Here is a 23,522-nt window from a genome sequence, read left to right as displayed (position 1 = left end):
TGCTGTTCCGTCTGGGCTATACATATTACACGAGGGAGCCCAGCAGGTTTCTCCTGTGTCCAGGTAATTTCCTGGTGAGCCACCAGAGGGCAGGCCGTGCTCTCTGTACAGCCCGCCTCAACCAGATTTTGACAAACCATACGAATTACAATTAAAATCTCATAAAAGAAATCTGATAGGAATCACTACTGACTGGATTTTTTATTCAAGGCTACCAAAGCAGAATTTTGCTTAGATTCAAGTATTACACTCCATAGGAAATCAGAGCATCCAGTTAATACAGCGCATCATACACCAAATCTAACGCAGGACTTCACTTGTTTCGTAAAAAAATATAAGAGAGTTGCCTAAATGTGGTCTAAACCTGTGTTTAATGAAGAAATATAGGGGACATTTATAAAGAAACGTTTAAAATGGGGGTTTAGGGAGTGACACACTTAGACCCTTATCTGCAGGCCCAGTTAATAGAGGCTATCTCTGTTACCTTGAGTCCTGCGTCCCATATCTTTTTGAAGTATTTGGAGAAGTACAGGAGAGCTAAAACAGAGATGGACAAGCACCATTTTCAGCTACTGTTACAGGTTCCTTATACAGGATTAAACCACAAGTATCAATCTATCTGTAAGGGAACTCCAGCTTTTAAACAAATTTTAGGAGAATTTGAGTCTGGATGTTTATGAACTGCTAACACTAGATTGACCAGAAACAAAATATGGAATCATATGAAATGGATAGTGGTAGGATAATGGATAGTAACAGGACAAGGAGAAATGGTTTTAAGCTGAGACGGGAGGAAGTTTTTCACACAGAGGGTGGTGACACACTGGAACAGATTGCCCAAGGAGCCTGTGGATGCCCCATCCCTGGAGGTATTCAAGGCCAGGCTGGATGTGGCTCTGGGCAGCCTGGTCTGGTGGTTGGTGACCCTGCACTTGGCAGGGGTTTGAAACTTGATCATTGTGATCCATTTTAACCCAGGCCATTCTATGATTCTATGAAATGATATGATTGTGCTTCTGGAACAAAACCATGGTGTTCCCACAGTATTTTGCCACACTGCACAAAACATTCTTAACACCCTCTGAAAGACTACATTATTTAGAACATTTATTGATAGCCATAAAATAATATGCTATTCAAATGTATACATAGAGTCTAAAACATTCTAGGGCTGCTAAATGAAATAAAAAACAAATTAAGGTGAAAAAAATACCTTGGTAATTCAAGATGTTTTTCTTCTATTTTGATTCTTAACTGTCTTGATCTAACTCTATAGGGATTTGATGACTTTTAAGTGTCACACACTCCAGATAATGTTTGGTAATGAGAAAACTCTGGTCTGTCTTGGGCCTTGCACGTATGTACCCAGAGACTTCAAATATCACAATTCACAAGATAACTGGAAAAACTGAAAGAGAACAATGTAGTCAGCTGCCAAAGGCGTGTGTGATAAGGTTGACTAAACTCTGCTCAGATTTGAATAAATCAATCAAGGTCACTTCTCAGCAGAATGAGCAAGGGAACAAAGCCAAGGCACTAGGCCTCTTCCATGTACTTTTTAGAGTTGAATCTCACATTCATAAGTGGTTCAAAACCTTTCCTCTGCCTTCGGTGCTGGAAAAGCACAAGCAGCAGAACAAGCACAGCCAAAGCTATCAGCGCTCCTCCAATTGTGGATCCAACCATGGCAGCCCACACCTGGCTTTCTTCAAGTGAACCTGGAAACATAAAACATTTGAAGTGAAGACAGACAACACAGATTTCTCAAATCATGTGGAAGGAAGCAAATTTCCCACAGCCTGTTCATTGCTATTACTTGTGTGTGTCTAAGAGAACCAAGGGCAACAGTGGAAGGTGGTAATGCACTGTATAACCAACACACCATCACCAGAGACATTTCCTACCAGAGAAGTCTAGGGCTGAATTTAAGCTCTTCCAAACAAATGGAAGTGTTGAGAATGAGAAAGATTAACATTAAGTTACGGTCTTATTTAATTTGGCCAAAATTATGAATGATTTAAGCAATTCTTTCTAAAAGGATATTTCCACATGGCTGTTTCAAGCTATTTTGACCAGTGGAAAACATTATTTCATTTATTTATTTATTTGATAGACCACAGTGCAGCCCATTGTCAAGTTTTTAACTGAAAACACTGCTTAGTACAGTTCTGCTGGCCAGCTCCAGATCACAACCTCTGTTTTTGAACCACTCCTAAGGAACGTCTGTCTTCTGAGATAATATTGTCCATTCTTAACAGCAGTCCTGTATAAACGAGTTCATCTCAGCTCCACTTGATTGAATGATAATATTTTGTCTTTCCCTTTATGCTTTCAGCAGCAACAATTGCCTGTTGTCTTGTTCTGAAAAATACTACAGATACTGAAGCTCTACCATTAATGTTTGAATAAATATTCACTAAAATATTCTTGGTGGGGTTTAAGGTATTCAGAAGGTGGTTAGATATTAAGGCTTAACCCCAAAGCACTTGAGGAGATGCCACACTGACTATAAAAGCAACTAAACATTGTGTGTCCCATGCGCTTTCTCTGCCAAAAAAGAGTTGAAGACGATCATTCTTTAATGAAGTAAATTCCCGATGTTGTTTGCTGCTGTCTCTCAAATAAGAGCCAGGAATGTACTACAGATGTTAATTCATAACTTGGTTTGGTAAAGAAGAATCAGCAAGTTATACTTGTAGATAAAAAGGTGGATTTAATGTAAAAACCTTTATTCTGTGAACATTAACTATCCATCCAGGGACAGGTACACCACTTCATGGAGAGCTAATTATTTAGGCAGGAGTTAAGAAGCAGCAGAATACTAAACTGCCTTTGCTGCTCTCTATGTTATGGCAAAGGGGGTAGCAGCAGTTCCAAAGCAGAAGCAGGGACAGTGCCCCAGGAGGAGGAAAACTGAAACTCTGTAAAAGAAGTTTCTATTTTCAGGAGAAATTCTAGAGAAGTCCCCGAGAAAAGCACTGCCAAAGCAACCAGCATGCCTCCATAAATCAGGCTTCCCCTGCATGAACAGAACTTGAGGAGAGGGGTTTTGATCAATCACAGTCTGTAGACCTTTAAACTGTTTCCACAGATTAAAACCACAGATACATGGTAAGCACTTAGAAGAAATTTCTGACCACATGGGTTAGATAAGCACCAACTGCCTCTCAAAGGAATACAGATATGGAGAAAGAAACTGCTCAGATTTAATCTTTAGTAAAGCAGTTGAAGCATGGTTTTCATGCATTTCTTACACTTGTGCCTTCTACACATATCTGTAGCTTGTCTTCCATATTCATTGATTTTGTGCATAAACACTTTGGTTGGAGAGACTAGGGGACGTTCTTTTGTCCACTTTGTGTCAAAGGTAATTTCAAATGAGAAGAAAAACCCTTAGGCATACAGGCAAGGAAAATCTTTTAAATTGGGCTTTTATAATACAAAGCACCTAGAGATATCTCTCCAGGGTATTCAGATTTTAACAGAGCACATCTCTACTGTGTTTCATGGAACAGTTTGACCCAGGGCCCTGTGCAAAACAAATGTCTTCTAGCAACAAACCAGCTCCCTGGCAAAGTGCCTGACCTCTGACAGGTTAAAGCATTTTGTAACAGGCATCACTAGTCCTGGGAAGAGGAGCTAGAAATCAAAGGTTCCTCAGCCCAAAAGGAGCATCATTCTCAGTGCCAGAGTACTTCAAGTTTATGCATTCTGCTGCAGAGCAGAAGCAAACAAAGTACAGGCATTTTTGCAGCTCCTACAGCTTACCGGATGAGTTATAACTGCCTAAGCTATGCTATGGGATTGCTAGTGACCAGGTGAATAGACCCATGCTTTTGGGAGCAGCGCCTTATGTTCCAAATGTTCGTGTCATTAAAAAGTTAAGCTGTCCCATCTCTTGGTCTTTGAGACATACCTGGCAGGTCTATGGCATAGGTGTAGCCAAGCTGCTCCGCAGTTTGGAAGAGCTGATCATTGGTTACAGGAGGAAAAAAAGGGACCATGTTGTACAGTCTGTTGTGACCAATAGGAGCCAGCTCCTCAGGCCAGGCACTGTCAGGGGGGTGAAACCGCTTCATCCACTCATCAAAGATGGCATCAGTGAAGGAGTGAAGAACCTGCAAATTGATGCATGGGCACACATGTTTATTAGACTCTCTCTGAGCTCAACAGCATTTAAAGCAGTTCCTCAGTTCAGCACAAGTCTTAATACAACCACACGAGGGATCGGTGAGGATGCTAAAATTAGGGGTTCAGACAACAGTCTGGGAGAGTTCAGATTAATTTCTGGCATACTTATGCTTTTAGTTTATCAACACGGAAAAAACCTTGAAAGTACTTTATGGATAATCCTGCATATAAAATTAAAGCACAGTAAATTAAAGATTCAACCGTATATTCTCTTAGGAATTCAAGAATTTTTAAGGGAACAAGCCATGGAATATAAGTATTCAGGCTAATTTCTCCATCAAAAGACTGCAAACTTGAAATAAAGGTAAGAAAGTAATGAAGTGTTATACAGTTTCTCTGTATAATCACCGTGGTTTAATTTAACAAAGAGGAAGAGAAAATTAGCATGAATTCATTAGGTGAGGAAGATATGTAGCAGAGTCAGCTGATGACTTTTTATTTGCACTTTGCTGTTTGTGCTGCTCGTTGCAGTGCAGTAATGTACTCATGCACCAGTGGAACCACTTTATTTCTATTACTCAAGAGACCTTGATATTAGATGTGATTCTTTTTAGCTTCTGAAGTTTGAGACAAAGAAACAAACTTCTCAGTCCGCTGCTCTAAAATAATTAACTCAATTTTCAGTATTTTCTTGTTGCTGTAAAATCGTCTGGTAAAAGACATTAACTTTAGATACCACCTAATAAAAGGATTCAGGGGCCATCTGACAGGCAGCACTTCCTCCTAGAAACTTATTCTATGTTTCACAAATCACCCTGTATTTTGTTTATTTATCTTTTATTTATCTTTATTTGCCCATCACACAAGTGTGGCAGAGTTCAAGGAAAAAAGTTGTCCTCTTGTAATTAAAGAATTTGTTTCTAGGGAATTTGCTTCCATTTCTGCTAATTTCTGGCAAGACAGCTGCCTTGGGTATGCAGCCAATAGCAGTCATGCTGCAGGAAAAAAACATACCACAAAGATGGGATCGTTGGCAGCTGCATGAGGGAGAACACTGGTTCCATTCAGAAAAGAGTGAGCTGAATTATGGAGGTTCAGCATCGGTGAGTTCAGGGCTCCATCTGGTTTATTGAAGCCTTCCAATACATTCCTGTGGACAGGTAAAAGCAGCATTAAGTAACCATATTTTGCTGACAAATGCATAAATAGAAAATACCCACAATCCAGCCAGCTCTAGGACAAACCTGAAGCTGAAGCTGGAATTGCGGAAAAATGGAGGGCTGTCAAACTCATGCAGGGAAAGGCATCTCCTGACGTCCTCCACAGTGGGCAGCTGTTCACCCGAGTTCCTTGGTGGCCTTCGTTGGAGCAGTCCTTCATCACTCCCATTGCACAGTGTCACCAGGCGGTTGTAGTCATCCATGCTGAGCATGAAACAAAAAGTAGCACAGGTTAGGAGAAAGGGTTGAAGCCCATCTTGTTGGTTTCTTTGTTGTTTTTCCTTCTTTTTTTGCTATAGAATCACAGAATCATAGAATCATCAAGGTTGGAAAAGACCTAGAAGATCATCCAGTCCAACCATCACCAATACTTCCCAGATAAATCATATCCCTCAACACAACATCCAAACATTTCTTGAACACCCCCATGGTTGGTGACTCCACCACCTCCCTGGGCAGTGCATTCCAGTGCCTGACCACCCTTTCCGAGAAGTAATATTTCCTAATGTCCAGCCTGAATCTCCCCTGGCGCAGCTTGAAACCATTGCCTCTAGTTCTATCACTGTCTACACGAGAGAAGAGGCCGACCCCTAGCTCACTACAACCTCTCTTCAGGAAGTTATAGAGAGCTATAAGGTCTCCCCTGAGCCTCCTCTTCTCCAGGCTGAACATTCCCAGCTCCCTCAGCCACTCCTTATAAGGTCTGTGCTCCAGACCCCTCACCAGCTTCGTAGCCCTCCTCTGAACACATTCCAGGGCCTCAATATCTTTGCATAAATGTCTATAGCATAATGTCTATAGAATAAAATAAGAACAGACTGCCCAAAGGCTGTGGGGTCCCCTCCCTGGAGCTCTCCAGAAGCTGCCTGGCCATGGGCCTGGGCACCCTGCTCTGGATGGCATCCCATCAGGAGGTTCAGTACACTTCCCATGGACTGGAAGCTGAAGTTATAGCTGAACTGCTGCCATGACATGGCTTCCAGTGACTTTGTAGACTTCGGTGAAGGTCAGTCATTTGGACAGTGTCTCTAGGCTCACCTTCTGCAGAGTGAACACTTCAGAAAAAGCAAGTGAAATTCTCTTCATACCTCTTCTCCTCCCTTTTGCTGGACAGTCTAAGAGAATCCTGAGTAAGGACAGTTTTTCACTCTTAGAAAGATGAAAAAAGCAGGAAAGCCCCTCTGTGGGATGGGCTAAAGAAAATGAAAGTATGACAGAAAGCGAGTTTTCACTTTCCATCTTTCACACTTCTAGAAGAAAAGAGGTAGCAATGTATTGCATTTTTCAGAAACTTTTGCAGATGTTGGCTATTAGTATTAGTTAGTGAACTTTATATCAGGGAGAGAAAGAGCGAAGGAAGAGGAGAAAGATAGTGAAACACTCAAGAAAAAAATACTTTGCTATTCAGTTTAAAATGAAACGGCATTTTCAAAAAATCCTGAAATAAACAAAAGCCCTCTGCTGTTTAACCTTGACAAGACAAGAGTTCAGTCATCCAGCATTCAAGAAAAAATATCTATCCTAGAGAAATATACGGACAGGGGATAAAGCCAATTGGTGCCCAAAGGCAGAATTTCAAGTAGCACTTTTAAGTATCCATTGAAAAAGACTTTCCTGAAAAGCCTAGAGCTCCTAGTGCCTTCATCTGGCTGACTGCACGCTGCCCCAAATCTGACAGGATGTGATATGAGCATTATAACTGGCAGCATCTTATGCTATTCTGCCTCAGTCCTGTACATGAACTCATCATCAAAGCCCTGTATTTAACCAAATCAATATACGCCTACAGACAGCTGACAGCAAGAGTATAGTTCTCTCTGTGTTGTCTTCTGTGTGAAATCTCAGCTACTTTGAAGTCAGTCATAGAATCACGGAATAACGGAGTGGTTTGGGTTGTAAGGAACACCAAAGTTTATCAAATTACAATCCCCTGCCATGGGCAGGAACACCTTCCACTAGATCAGGTTGCCCAAAGCCCTGTTCACCTTGGTTTTGAACATTTCAAAGGATGGGGCATCCACAGCTGCGTGTTTCAGTGCCTCATCACCAACACAGCAAAGAATTTCTTCCTAATATCTACTCTAAATGTACTCTCTTTTAGTTTAAAAACTTACCCCTGTCCTTTCACTACACTCACTGATAAAGTGTTCTTTCCTGCAGGCCCCCTTCAGATCTGGAAGGCCATTGGAGCCTTCTCTTCTCCAGGTTGGACAACCTCAGTTCTCTCAACCTGTCTTCACAGAAGAGGTGCTCCAGCCTTCTGATCATGCTTGTGGCTTTCCTCTAGACCCACTTCAACAGCTCCTCATCCTTCTTCCACTGCAGTCCCAGGTGAATGCAGTACTGCAAGTGAGGGCTCACAAGAGCAGAGAAGAAGGGGACAGTCACCTCCCTGACCTGCTGGTTACATTTTTGATGCAGTTCAGGATATGTTTGGTTTTCTGGGCTGCAAGTGTACATTGCAAGCTCATGTCTGGTTTTTCATCAACCAACACCTCCAAGTCCTCCTCTGCAGAGCTGCTCTCTATCATTGTCCAGCCTCTATTTATGATTAGGATTGCCCCAACCCAGGCACAGGACCTTGCACTCGGCCATGTTGAACTTTATGAGGTTCACACAGGCCCATCACTCAAGCCTGTCCAAGTCCCTCTGGATGGCATCCCTTCCCTCCAGTGCGTCTACCACACTACTCAGCTTGGTGTAATCTGCAAACCTGTTGAGGGTGCACTCAATTCCACCACCCACATTGCCAAAGAAAGATGTTGAGCAGTACTGGTCCCAGTACAGACCAATGAGGAACACCACGCATCACTCGTCTCCACCTGAACATTGAGCCATTGATCACAATACTTTGAGCATGGAAATCCATTCAATTCCTTATCCACCAGGTGGTTCATCCATCAAATCTACATCTCTCCATTTTAGAGAGAAGGATGTTATGTGGGACAGTGTCATGTGCTTTGCACAAATCCAGGTAGATCACATCAGTTGCTCTTCCCTTATTGACAAACACTTTAACCCTAGTTTAGAAGGCCACCAAATTTATCAGGCAGGACTTGCCTTCAGTAGAGCCATACTGGATGTCACTATCACATCCTTCCACTTGCTTTATCGTGGATTTGAGGCTTTTCAAAGTTTCAGGATGTTCCATAGATTCCATAGTTAGCATAGAAGCTGCATTAAACATATCAGACTTAAGATCTCACCCAGTGAAATGAAAAAGATTTTTCAGTTCATCTCTAGTTTTCTATAATCCCAAAACAAGATTTGGTCAGTATGCAGGATAAATATTTCTGTACCTGTTGCAAACTATTTGCCACCGGGAGAATCTGGAGTTCAGGCTGATCAGCCCTGGGTCATCTGGCCGTGGTGCTCCAAAGAGCTGGTCTGTGCACACATCACATGTGTTTCTACCTGTAGCAAAGTCCCAGTAGGGAAGTGCAAAGGACTCATTGCCCATCAGTCGCTGCAATGGACAGAAATGCATTAATGGAGGATTGCCTTCAAAGGAAAGAGAAAGAAAGTGATTCCTGCAGGTCATGTCACTGGGTATTCTGTACTCTGCTTTTCACTTGAAGGTAACCACACACACTTCACAGTGCTGCTCCAACATTTTCAAAACACTGGGGTGTTAAGTGTCAGAAAATATGCTATGACTAATTAATCTGCTCTTGGATTGCCCTCTTTTTGGCCATGTTAGCTTGAGTACCAGCTCAGAGACTGAGCAGTAAAAATACCTACGCCCAAATATACTAAACAAATAAATATATAACAGCATATTTGAAGAGGGAATTCCTTGATGAGGCATTCTTGCTTGTTGTCTGCTTTCCAGCAAATGTTATCCACAGGTTTTACATAGGTGGGTGTTCTACATTTATTTTTATTTCATTAATGAACATTGCTAATCCACATCTTCTGTTCTACATTACTGAGAAGAAAAACCTTGACAATACCATTCATATCACTGCAGTAAGAAACTGTTCAGTCCTCAGTATCTTGAAAGCAATCGTTTCCCTTTACATAAAAAAGGATCTGTAAGCAAACACTCTTGACAGTTTGTATAAGAATCAGTCCTAGGAAATAACACCCTTGGCTGAAGCAACAAAGATGTGTAGCAAAAGAAAAGTTGTGTGAGAAAAGAAAGAGGCTGTTTAGCTAACCTGCAGGTCTCTTTCCAGCAACAGCAAATGGTACCTGTGCCATGTTACAAAGGCAGGTCCTTGATGGGAGAAATCAATAGCTGTGAAGGGGCGGCCAGGCCCTACAAAAGAAGATAAAATAAGCACTTCAGCACCAAGTAAAGCTAGAAATAAAGAGAGCACCTTCTTCTGTTGCCTGTAGCTGAGTTAAATGAGAACCTTCAGCTCTGCACCTTTGGAAAGAGTGCACAGATCAAAGGCTGCAATGCTTACAGGGACAAGATGGGCATTGTGAACATTTCTTATCATCTAAACTGTTGTGGGTATTTTTTTAACAGTCTTACTGTTGAGAATATTAGCTTGCTCTCATGTTCAACAGCAGAACTTTCACAGCTTATCTATCAAGAGAGCATCAACACTTTCCATAGCCTGCCAATAGTAATTCACATATCCTTTACCACTTTTCATCAAATCCTGCTTGTTGTTTCTCTTCAGGGTTGGTTCCCAATCTTCCCAAAGAAGATTTTGAAGAAAAAAATGATAAAGTGATGAGGTTTTTTTTTGCAGCAATTCTTACGGAGGTGAAGCAGGAACCCGGCCAGGGGAAATCTGGTAGTTTTTATTTTGGCTGCGGTCCTGACCACTGTTTCCCTTACTGGCCTTGAGAAGTTAAGCAAAAGAGTTGCCCTCACAATTTCATCTATCCTCAGTGAAACCAAGGTGTATTTTCTTCAAAAAGCATGATGACAAATTAGATCCATCTTTCTTTGGCTGTCTGATCCCACCATCTTTTTCATTTTTCCAAATAAATTCTTATCTTAGCAAAAAAACCAAAAAAAAGCTACTTGATACAACATATTTTAGCCCTACGTGAAAGAAAGCACAAAACTATCTGTAATGTCTTTTGTGCAGAAATACTATTTGCCATGCAGAATGTAAAGGCTAGCTAAGCTCCTACAATTAAGTCTCATGCTAGATTGCAGGGAGAATCCATTTTTGGTCACGCTAGAAATCCAACAAATATTAAGGGTTCTTCTGAGATCCATAAATAATTCTACCCTTACTTCTTTACATGACTGGATAATTTATAGTGTCCAACAGGCCACAATAGTTGTAATAATGAAAAAAAAAAAAAAAAAAAAAAAAAAAAAGACATACCAAAAAAAGTGATCCACAAGAACAGAACCTCAGGCACTAACTGTTCGATCTGACAACACAGATCAAACAACACATCACCTTGATGTTTCCCAGAATACAAAAAGCTTCCCAGTGTCTGAGTGATAGTATAGGAGGCAATTAATTCTTCTCCAAAGAGAGTTTTTGACTGATTCCTGTCTGACACAGCAGTTGTTTCTGAAAATGATAATTAATCTAGCAGGTTTTAAAAGTATATGCTTTTAAACTGCAAAAACATCTATAAAGAATGCACAGTCTTTTGATGGGTACATGGTTGACAAAGTTTGGGAAGATATATTTTCTATTCAAAATTAACCCTCTTCTCTCCTCACTCAAGTATTCAGAAAGATGTGGAAATTCAAATTTATAGATCTCTACAAAGCCAGATAAGTTATCATTCATGGTTTCACTTTTGACAAGAACTATTTCAAGACATCTAGCAATTTTGCAATAAAGGCATCAGCAAAATATCACATAGAAATGATGTGCTTTGACACCTACCTTCATCGCCTTAGTGCACTCAGCATCATAATTTTAATATCTGATCAACTGACACCCTTCTCCACATCTTTCTTTACTACAGCATTTGGAGAAAAGCGGTCTAGTGGGAGAAATCCCACCATACACGAGACATTGGACTCAAACCACACTTGGATTTGCTTATAACTCAAACCTTCAACTCACATAGAGGTTTATTTATCCCAGCAGCAGCACTGGAAGTTGCTTCTTCCACTTTTCCCATGACTGTCCTACCACCTGAAGAACCTTTGCTCTGGCTGGACTAGAGAATTCTCAGTATGGCCTCAAGTTGCAGCAGGGTAAGTTTAGGTTGGATATCAGGAAGAAGTTCTTTACAGAAAGGATGGTTAAGCATTGGAATGGGCTTCCCAGGGAGGTGGTTGAGTCACCATCCCTGGATGTGTTTAAAAAACATTTGGATGTGGTGCTCAGGGACATGATTCTGGACTGGGAATGTCCTTCTGAAGAGGGTCATTGACTAACCACGTTTTGGTTCACCCATTGGAGTTATCTTGGAACCTGTGAGCTGCCTGCCCATGAGATAGAAGAGGCATCAGAATTCATTGGAGAATTCCTTCACTGGAACCAGATTACAGCAGGCCCGAAGCATATCCAAACCACCCTCAGCTGTAAACTGCTGGCTCCTCAGCAGCAACTGTTTTACTACACAGACCTGGGCCTCACTGCCTGCTGAAGTAATGCATCTGTGGTAAGCATACTTAGAATTGTTCAGCTATGATACTTTTCACCCTTTCATTTACCAACAAAGCCCTTTGGACAAGAAAAGCACTAACCTAGGAGCGTGTCTCTGACAGAGTAGTAATGAAGCCAAACGAAGTAATTATAAATGCTACAGTTGGCAATTTGTGGTTCCTCTCCAGTGGGACCAAGCAGACTCAACCAGTGCTGAGTTGCAATCACATAGTCCGGGTGGATGGTAGTCTTTGCACGGTCCAGAGCATCGAAGAACTGCTCCCTCTCCTCCGCTGTCAAGGAATGGATGTTCTTCCTGACAACTGGTGGTTTCTTCACACTGCAATCAGGGCCAGTCCAACCAAACTTGCAGTCACCACAGTTATAGCCAGCAAAGTTTCCTGAATGAAGAGAGAGACAGAAGGTATGACATTATGAATCAGAGAGAACTAGCACTGAAATGCAGAAGAATTACGAATTATCTTATCTTTCTTTTTCCCCAGACATTTCAGTTCCTGGAAGGGGAAGCAATTGAACAGACTGGCAGCTGCCAGCTGGTTAACTAGAAGGATGGCTTGCATCCCAGAGCAGGGTCAGGGCCAAGAATCACTCAGCTGGTTGGGGAGGAAATGCACTGGATAATGGGCTTGATGCCCCAAGGCACTAAGAGCTCCATGAAGCCTTCAGGCATGTGAGGAGCCTAAGCCCCTAGAAGAACAGAGGGCTAAGCACTCCAGGTTAAGCAGGTGATTAAATGCTTTGCTTGATTGGCTCTCAAGTGCTCCCAGACTTCCAGGATCAAACTCTAAAGAAGAAAGAGAAGGAAAAAAAAAAACACTGACAATCAAAACAGTTCTCTTAAGGACAAAGCCTAGGAAAAACTACTGTCTGTTAGCAGTGTCTCCAAGAACTAGCACAGTCCGGTAGAGGCACTGGGCATGCTGCTGGTCACACTTTTAAAATGTTAAGAATTAAATAGTGCATAATTCCTTGGGCAAGTAATCAGCTCTGCTCTCCTCTATTAACTTGGATCCTCAAAAGCAATGGAAGATCCTGAGGAAACAGAGCTTACTTTAAGCAAAGCACAGACACCACGGCCCTCTGCCCACCATGGCAGAGTGCCAGGAGCAGCAGAATGGCTCCGCTGCAGCTCCCTTTGCTTTGGCTGAGGGAGAGGGGGAGAGCCATTCCAGCAGTGCATACCTGCCTCCATCCCATGCACAGTACAGATTGCAAAGCATCAGTGTGGGATGGCGAGCACTGCTGCTAAGGGGAAGGAGGGTGTGAGGAAACAACCAGGACTCCTCTGGGATCTTTTTCAGTTCTCCAAAAGTACAATGAAACTCTCTCCAACTTCAGTTACACATACATGCTCCTCTATGACTATAGCAACTTTCTATCAAAATGCCATAAAACCTCACTGCTCCCCACACATATCTGTGCAGACTGATCCAAATGGGTTTGGGGTTAATACAGAGATGGAGAAGTGGCCTATGAAGAGCTCCTAGAGGAGCAAGATGTCCCTAGGCAATAGGCTTCAGTCTGTGAGCAAAACAACTGAAAACACTAAAGTAGGATTTTAGATTGTCAGGGCCTATAGGGTCTAATACCAATTTCAAAGACCTATAAGATTATGATGGATGTTGCTCAGAAGGCTATATAGATTATGGCTAGCTCCTGGGTAAGAAATGCTGAGCTATAAACATCTGTGACAGACTCCTGTGAGACACACCAAGAGGTCATGAGAACTTAATTGTAGGTTCAGAGAACTTACGGTTACTTCAGAGACAAGAAGATCAATAGGCTATAATGAAGCTCAAGTCCATCTTCGGGACCAGAAGGGTAAAGACTTTTAACTAGGTTTTGGATCATACATACAAAACCCAGTGGCACATCACAATTTCCAAGTGTATGGCTTACATTCCTTCCCAGCGCAGGTAGGAGCAGCTGGACACAGTTGTCATGTTCCAGCAAGCAAAGAAGAAATCAGAAGCTGTGGGTCTGCATCATTTTAGGGGGCAGATGGCTTATGTCAGAAAAAACCAAGCAGATGTAGCTGTTGTCCTTCACATCCAAAGGTACAACTTACACCTTTTTAAGAGAAGAATGGCAAAGCAGGAATTAACCACTGACAAATACTGTCAACAACCTTTTTTGAGATCAGCAGTCACACTTCCATCTACTTGTAGCATTAGATAAGCATCACACTGAATTGTCTGTGTGCATCCTGGAAGCGATGCACTAACAGAAAGAAAACTAGTGCAGGACCAGGTTCGTCCTAGTCATCTCTCAGTGAGCATCCTTTATCTCTAAACAGCCATACTTAAGCATACTCTATGCACCTCTCCAGACTGTGAAAAGAGATTTGCAAAAGCCTGAAATGATGAGTCATCTTCATGGGAAATAAACTTTTCTCTATAGATGTGGCTTCCATAGTTAAGTGAACCAACAATTCCTTGCCTAATGTCCTCACTCAGGTGTTAATTATATTGGTGCTCTGTGGGATTTTCTCCCTTAACAGCCAGACCTATAATGTAATCCCAGGGGTCTTTTTTTTCCCACCACTTCACCAGACGTATTTCAATGAAACATGAGCTTTTACTGTGCAAGAAATAGGGCTGAAGACTACAAGCTGGAATCTATCTCCAGGAAAAGAAGTATTTCATTCTGCAGTATTTCTGTTGTGTCAGACATTTTTTTAATGTCCATGTCTGTTTGGCAGTATTGCCTTATCAGAAATACACACAACAGTACTTCATGAAATTAAAAGATGTTTTTTTGTCATTTTCTTTCAACAATCTCCATGCATCATGGAACTGTCAGCATGCAGCAGCTAACATGGCAAGAAGTGGATGGAGGTCTGCGGTATTCCCCACTTTGCAAATACAAATGACTGCAGTAGACAGATGCAGGTTTTTTATGTTTAAGCCAAAGCACTTTTCCAGTATTTGTTTCTAAAACATTCTACTGGGCCACTGGTGCGGATATAATGCATAGCTGTCTTCAAAAACTTCATTATCTTGTGGATTTTCCGCATGATAGCACTGTGAAATATATATATCAGTTTCTTACAACTTAACTCCAACGTCAGCTACTCTGGCAATGGTGGACCTCAGTGACATAGCCCCAGGGGATTAGAAGGAAATCCATATTATCATCAACGTTATCAACAGACATTTTCAGCAAGATAGAGAGAGCCTTCCAAGAACCTTTTGAATCCCTTCTGCCTTTAGTGACTAATGTGTAGCAACTCAGGGTGCTATCTCTCTGAAACTATCCTAAAGGTAACTTGATGTAATTTTCACCTCTTAGGGTTCCCAGACAATATAGTGTAGAAGGTTGTTCTTGCAAATAGATCATGCACAGCTGGGTTCAGATACTCCCTACATGCTCTCTGCTGCTGGGAATGACAATTGTATTGCTGCTGAACAAGAGTTAATCTGGAACGTCTTTTCCAATAACTCTTTTATCTGGAGATAGGATCACATATCTCAGGAGCTTTTCTGTGTCTATTCACATCACTAGCAATTATGCTCTTCCTGGTCAAGTTGGGTGCATCTGACTGATTCTGAATGCACTATGTACATGCTATTTCTCCCACTGAGTCAATCCATTGACATGACACTGAGAAAATGACGCTTCCTATGACATAATATTTTGTATACGTTCATACACATTGCTGGTGTATGGTAACACTATTTATTACACGCCACTGTAGCTCCTTCTTAACCTTGATATTTGTGGGAGCTTGCAGCAACTTCTATCCCTAGAGCATGTGGTTGGTCTTGAAACACATGAGTAACTCATCAAGAGTAATATGTTAGTAATTTCATCAACTTAGTGTTTCTTCTTTGGCATAACGAGCCCATTTTCTGCCCATAACTGACCACTTTCTGACTTATTTTGGAAACTTGTTCCTTTGTACATGGCTCTGGTGAGATGGCACCTTGAATATTGTGTTCAGTTTTGAGCTCCTTGCTTCCAGAAGGATATCGAGTTATTGAAAGAGGTACAGAGAACAGCAAAGAAGGTGGGGAAAGAACCAGAAAACAATAGCTACAGATAATGGGATTATCTGAGGGAACTAGCATTGTTTAGTCTAAGTCTTTTCTAAGACTTAGTTATCTAAGTCATTGTTTAGTTAGTCTTTTCAACTAACTGAAAGGAGGTTGCATCGAAGAGAGTGTTAGTCTCTTTTCTTAGGTTACAAATGATACAATGCAAGGAAACAGCCTTAGTTTCCACCAGTAGAGGTTTAGATTAGAAGTTGGGAATAATTTCTTCACAGAGAGGGTCCTGAAGCACTAGAACAGGCTGCCGAGGAAAGTGGTAAAGTCTCCACCCTGGAGGAATTTAAAAGATGTGCGGACATGGCACTGAGGGACATGGTACTAAAGGACATGGTATAACCATGAGACTCAGTACACTGGGATGAGTGATAGTCCTAATGATCTTGAAGATCTTCACCAATCCAAATGATTCTATAACTCCATGAAAACTGACCAGCTGCCATGACCGTTACTTCCACTGAGACAACAGATTTGATAAACCACCATATTTCAGTATCTCAAAGGTAGCATGAGGATTGCTACCATATAAGACAAACTGTAAACTCTTTCAGCACTTCCTGCATTTCTTTCAGTTTGGTTGTAGGTTATGGAAGATCTGTGCTTACTACAGACACTAACACTGCCTGTTATGTTAGGGCTGCTCAGAGGATAATGCCTCCTATTTTATTCTGTTGACCCATGACATCAGAAGTGGATGCTGGTGGTATGACAGTAGAGGTTAAACTTCAGTGATGTTCCATTACGTTTTGTTGCCACGTGACAGATGGTAGCAGGGGGGTAGTCTGACAAAATGGTATTTGACCTGGGAGTGTGTATGAAGCCAAAGAGTGTCAATGAATTCCTCCTTGTGGAAAAAATGGTGCCCACTGACATTTACAAACACTTGCTGAAAGGTTATGGAGACCAAACACGGGCTGTGAGCACAGTGAAGCAGTGAGTGCTGCGTTTCAGCAGTGGTGAAAGTAACATGAAAGACAAGCCACATTCTGGATGGCTATGCATGCCTGTCACACCATAAAATGAAGAGAGCCTCAATCAGCTCATCCACTTAAATCTAGGATTAGACAGGACCGGAGAACTGTGTGTGGAGCTGAATATCAGCACACTCAGTACCTCAGTGCATTAGAAACAATGGTGGTAACATGGCAATATTGCAAAGTTTGTGCCAAGTGGGTCCCAAAAATGCTCACACAGGGACAGAAAAAACACCGTATGCAAGTTTGTCAGGTCCTAATGAACATGAACCAACACAGGGCTGAAGGTCACAGTTTCCTAGATTGCATTGCTAGCAGTGACAAGACACAGTGTTACCACCATAAGATAGTCAAAATGGCAGTCCATAGGGAAACGACATGTGAATTTCCTATTGAATGAAAAGTTCAAGATGCATTCCTCAGTGCATGCACACTGTCTTTTGGAATAGGAAAAGGGTAATCCTTATGGATTTTCCAGAACCTGGACAAGCCATCAACTCTGAACACTACACTGTGACACTGACTAAGCTGAAGGTTCAAACTTCCAGCACCAGGCCAAAGAAGAAGACAAGCTTTCTCTTGCAATGTAATAATGTCAGGCCTCATACCAGTTTGAAGGCTGAGGAGCACGTTGCCAGTCTTGGCTAGACTGTCCTACCACACCCACCGTTTAGTCTAGATTTGGCACCTCCTGATTTCTATGTGTTTGGGCTGATGAAGAACAAACTACATGGGTAACATTTTCCTAGCAATGATGCCATCATAGCAGCTGGGAAACAGTAGGTCACCTCTGCTGGTACAGATATGTATGAGCACAGCATGCAGGCTCTTGTTCATCACCAGTGAAAATACATAGCTAATAGTGGTGACTGTATTGAAAAGCAGTGTTTTGTAGCTGAGAATTTGCCTTCTCAAATAGAGTTATTGTGTTCTTTGTATATGCTGCAGTTTTCATGGAAATAAATAGGAGGCATTGCTTTCAGAGTAACATATATAATTCAGTATTATAACCACATTGCTTTACAACAGATTAATTAAGTGTAATTTATAACTACTTCTTGCTCCTTCTTGTCTAGTGGGAAGGCCAGCATATCAGCTACAAGACTTAACTGGCCACGTGCTTACAGTCAAAAAAATAGAGTTTAACCTTTCTGTCCCCAGCCTGTTCATACATTGTACAGGAATGTTCAAATATGATTTTTTTCTTTAAAAAATTCTACAAAAGCACACTAAAAGTTCACATGCCAACCTCAGAAAGTAGTGGAAAAAAATATGAATGATAATTACTTTTAACTCCTCCATGAACTCAAGCTATGTCATTATCTGATCAACATCATGATCTGTAGTAACAACCACATGACTGACTACAGTAATATTTTCACAATAATCTTCTGTAAGGGGGGTTTATAATGCTGTACCAGATTTATACGCTACAGTTTTATCCTTTAAAACTTAAAATAGCACCTACTTCATAAGTCTTCTAAAATAGCATTCTTCTAAACCAAATCTAATTATCCTATCGCAGTACTGCTTTTTTGTATAATTAGCTATATCTGTCCATTTTCAGGGTAAATTAAAACAGGACATTCAACCTTTTTCCCAGTTCAACACTTACAGCTTATATGCGTTGAGTACAGCAAATGATCGTATTCCCCTTCACATACTACAGCACAGTCAGGAACTGTCATTAGGTCATTTCAGTTTGAGAATTTATATAAACTGAATTAATTTTAGGTGCCGTTAAATGAATTTCAGAACGCATAAAATAGATTCAGGATTGAAATTAGACAGGAACTAAACCTTCATTGTTACTTCCTAACAACATTCATGCCATAACCGCGGCTATTTCCTAGAGATGATGCTGTCAGCAATACATTGCTAGGAACATACAGCAAGCAGCTGACAACAGCCTTACAATTGTCTTTTTGATCATGACTCTTTGTTTAAAAAAAAAAAAAAAAAAAAAAAAAAAAAGAAAAGAAAAAAAAAATGCAAGAAAGAAAGAAAAAAGGAAGTAAAACTGGATCTTTCTGTTTTTCTAATCTTATTCCATTGCATTTGTCCCCAGTGGAGGAAAGACTAACGTGTATTATCTGTTAAAGCCAAGACACTGAAAGGAAATGTTTTTTTTTTCTTTCCCATATGAAAATTAAATTAACTTGAGAAAACTATAAAAATAATCTATAAAACAATAATCAACCAATCATGAATATTGGTTTGTGTTTGGGATTTTCCTTTTCTTTTCAGAAATGTTCAGTATCCAGACTTAGATGGATATTATTCTCAGATTTTTGTCCAGCAGATGGCCAAATTTTCAGCAATCTTTTCATCTTTAGCTATTAAGTTTCTAGCAGAAAGCTCAAACTGAGCATCTACTGCAATAACTAGAATCCCCTTATGGTAAATACTGGTCATCAGCAATGCAGCACAATTCAATGGTGCTGCCTAATTTATGTAATCAGCTACACAGAAGCTGGAGTTCCTGTGAATGTTGCTTATGCCACATCTGAACAACAAATTAGGCAATGCCAAGATGGCTCTGGGACACAGCTGTTCATACTGTTAAGCTTTAGAAAGAGCACTAGCATAGATTGGAGTTTGCACTGGTCAGGAACCATTCAGATAGGTGGTTTGCACTAGAAGTTAATCTGGAAAATTAGATGCTTTAGTAGTACAGATGTGAACTGTTTCATCTCCACTCAAACAAATGTATTTAATTTACAGTCATAGGTAGCACAGTTGTGGATGCCTAATGAAGAACACACATTACAGAACTTAAAACTGGCGTGCAGATAAACTCATGTAAAATAGAGAAAAAAAAGAAGATATGGAAAATCTAATAGATACAGAAACACAATCACTGCCATTGTAAATACATCAAATTAAAGTCAAATGCAATTATGAACTGTTTAGCATAATCATAGAAATGCTTTTTCATACAGCATCAAGTTGATCACAGCATAACAGAACCCAGGAAACCTTTCTTAAAGTCATCCTATGGCTACCAGCCTAATGTTTTACTGCTGGCATAACTAGAGAGTCAAGACTACAAGGAGAAAGAGGAGTACAACAATATTTTAAAAACAAATACACAGATGAAAGAAAGAAAGAAAGAAAGAAAGAAAGAAAGAAAGAAAGAAAGAAAGAAAGAAAGAAAGAAAGAAAGAAAGAAAGAAAGAAAGAAAGAAAGAAAGAAAGAAAGAAAGAAAGAAAGAAAGAAAGAAAGAAAGAAAGAAAGAAAGAAAGAAAGAGAAAAAAAAAAAGCACAGAGTAGAAGCTCAAGGAGAAACTATATTTATAGAGCTGAGGAGAGCTGACAGATCAGCGAAGACAGGGAGCGTGAGACTACGTGGCATTATAATCACATCACCTAAGGTTCAGACCAGCAAATATTAAATAAATAAATACTGGTGCTTACTTTTATTTGGACAAACAAATCAATGATCACCTGCTCTTCTCCCCACCTTAATCTCAGGTTTTGATGCCCTAATTACTCAGAGCGTGTAAATATTAGTGTATGCCCGCATGCTTCAGTACTCTTCTAACTCTGTGTCTATATGTGATGCTTGACTTTAGTTTTGGAGGTATGTAAGTCGTATGCCACCACCTCTCTGCTTTCAGTTCATTGCAGAAATGCTAAATTTAATCTCATGGGCTGAAATCTTATGTAATGTCTTTCTCAGATTGATTACAGATTTTTTTTATAGTGAGACCCATGGTATATTTTAGGCAAAATTTTAGGTCTGTTATTCCTAAGAATCAGGTTGAAGGAAAGTAGGCTACTTTTCCCCATGCTGGGGACTTCAAACTGCTTTATATTTCCAACAAGAAATACCAAGGTGCTTTTGAAATCATCTAACAGGCACCTTCAGTGCTAGAGACATGCCTTTTACCTGATTCCCTACACCATACCCTACCAGCCCTGCAAAGAGTCTGATAGAGGCTGGGTTCCTGCTGATTTTAACACTCCTTAAATGAGGGCTGCACTTCAAATAAGGACCTGTGTCCTTAGCCTATCTTGACCTCTCCTTCCTGCTCTCTTCCTGGTGCCATTACTAACGAACTAGTCTTAATAAAAACTGGTCCTTTGGGTCAGCTTACCCTTCAAGCACATCAGCTTCCTGACCTATTTTTCCTCCCAGTACATGAAGACAAAGGCCCATGTAAAGTCATGTGGAAAAGAGGATGGAGACAGAGAGAGAAAAGATAGGGTAGTTTCTTTGGCAGCAACATAGAGCCAAGGAATCAGCTTGGAACAGAGCACCAAAGTGTCCAAAACTCCATGGGAAAAGGTGATGAGGGACTAGGAGAAAATTTCAGTGTCCAAGTGATTGCATGATGCAAAATGCTTTTTCAGTTCTGAAACTCCCATACAGTAACTATCACATCTTAGCCATAAGCATTATCATATTTTTAGGAAAATGATGATACTAAAAGCCCTCTCAGAGTCATAGGATAATGAAGGTTAGGTTGAAAAAGACTCTCAAGACCATAATCATCAAACAATACCAAGTTTTCTACTAAGCCATGTCCCTAAATGCCACGTCCACAAATCTTTCCAGGGGTGGCGACTCCTTCATTTTCCTGGCACCCTTTCTGTGAAGAAATTCTCCCTGATATTCAATCTAAACCTCCTCCAGTGCAACATGAAGCCATTACCTCCCAACCTATCATTTGCGCCCTGAGGAAAGAAACTGACTCTATCCTCTGCTGAAACCTCCTTTCAGGCAGCTGGAGAGAGTAATGAGGTCTTCCCTCAGACTTCTTTTCTCCAGACTAAACAATGTCAGTACCTTCAGCCACTCCTCACATCTTGTTTTCTAGTCCCTTCAATGGCTTCTTGATGCCTTACACCACCTGGGATGTTTATGGCCTTCAGAGAAATGCTCACAGATATGTTCTTCCCCATTTCCCCCAACCCACACCCCATCTCACCTGTGCACCGACAGCTCTGGTTGAAGAACTTGAGGGGCCACCTTTCCCGGTCATCCACATTTCGAAGGGTGTAGGGACCGCTCCAGGGCTGGGTGTCCACCTGCACACCCTGGCACCGTCCCCTGCCCTGCAGGGACCCGCACACATTGCCTGGATCCGGCCCCAAGGCTGGGCAGCAGCGCTTTGACCGAATGGCCTCCACCGTCATGCAGACACGGGGGAACTGTGCCTCTGCCCAGGGAATACAACAGCAGCTCAGGTAGCTCAGCCCAACCCAAAAAAGCCACTTCAGGGCACCCATTGCTATGTGCAGCCTCTCTGCCGGACCCAAGTGAGTGGAGCACAGAGATCTCCTTTGTGGGACAACCTGGTCTGGCAGCAACTCCCCTGGGATAATCCCTCTCACTGCTGAGGATGCTGGTGTCGGGTGTTTGTTTAATCCTGGTCTCTAATTGCCTTGAATGCCATTTAAAAGACAGAGTTTTGGCTCTGCAGCGCCTGCCCAACAGCCACAGCTTTAAGCAGGGCTTATGTAGAGGTTGGGAGAAGCCCTCATTAGAGGGATTAGCACAGCACAAATCCTCGTGTTTTGCACATGACAACAAGGGCAGAAAAGACGCCCAAGTCCTGAGGGCTCTGGCAACTTGTCAAGAGGGTGAATGCCTCGGATTTATTTCTCCAGGTTTTGTCAGGCTTTCATGCACTTTGAGAAAGCGATGGTCTCGTTTTAGCTGAGGTGGCTGGAGAAACTTTTCAAACAAAACCCTGTAAGCAGAGATAAACAGAAGGAGAAAACCTCTTCTTTTTGTAGTTCATTCACTGTTAAATAACACTGTCCATGAAAGCAGCAGACAGTAGAAAATGAACTGGGAGCACAGAGGATATAGGTGCATCATTAACGAAAATTAATAAACCCAGTAGCAACAGTTTGGATCGGAGACTCCATCTGCTGACAGCAGAATTCCAGTTCTTGTACCATAAATATTTTAGTGGAAAGTGGAGAAGGATTCATCTCTTAATAGCCTCTTTGCATACAAAATAAATTATTTAATTGTTTTTAAAGGGGTGAGTAGTACTTGTCTGCTCCCTAATCCTTCCTCTGCCATTACACCAGAAATAACTGTAGGGCTGGTCTGGCTGACAGACTCACAATAGTCACAGCTGAGCATTTATTACCCACCTGGAAGGGCATAGTCTGTAAGATCAATACATATACCAGACATGCAGATAAGCAGTTTTGCTCAAGACATCAAGAAAAATGACTTTGAAAAGCCGATAGCATTCAACAGTTCTTGCCCATGATGCAACAGTTCTTGCCCATGATGCAATTCTGGTGCTAAAAGAATAAATCTGTTCAATCAAAAGTAAGAAGTTAAAGACCTCTAAGATCATCTTGTTCAATCACCAACTCATCCCCATCAAGCTCATTAACCACATCCCTCAGAGTCACATCTACCCATTTCTTGAACACCTCCAGGGTTGGTGACTCCACCACCTCCCTGGGCAGCCCATTCCAGTGCCTGACCACTCTTCCTGAGAATAAATTCTTCCTAATATCCAGCCTGAACTTCTGGTGCAACTTGAGGCCATCACCTCTCATCCTATCACTAATTACCTGGAACAAGAGGCTGATCCCTAAAATATGAAAAGCGTTTAAACTCACCT

The 23,522-nt window shown here is 41.3% G+C and overlaps 1 protein-coding gene across 1 annotated transcript; it reads right to left on the bottom strand.

Annotated features, from left to right (window-relative positions):
- Positions 1-1,536: 1,536 nt before the first annotated feature.
- Positions 1,537-22,158, bottom strand: DCT (dopachrome tautomerase). Its single transcript, XM_072349681.1, has 8 exons — positions 21,858-22,158; positions 11,980-12,279; positions 9,512-9,612; positions 8,651-8,817; positions 5,376-5,555; positions 5,146-5,281; positions 3,917-4,118; positions 1,537-1,718 (listed from the first exon to the last, which is right to left on the bottom strand). Exons 1-8 carry the CDS (start codon positions 22,156-22,158, stop codon positions 1,537-1,539), a joined length of 1,569 nt encoding a protein of 522 aa, XP_072205782.1.
- Positions 22,159-23,522: the final 1,364 nt, after the last annotated feature.

The sequence above is a fragment of the Excalfactoria chinensis genome, chromosome 1 (assembly GCF_039878825.1).
Source record: "Excalfactoria chinensis isolate bCotChi1 chromosome 1, bCotChi1.hap2, whole genome shotgun sequence".
Lineage (NCBI taxonomy): Eukaryota > Metazoa > Chordata > Aves > Galliformes > Phasianidae > Excalfactoria > Excalfactoria chinensis.
The sequence above is the reverse complement of the archived record's forward strand: the minus strand, read 5'-3'. Positions and strand labels throughout refer to the sequence as shown.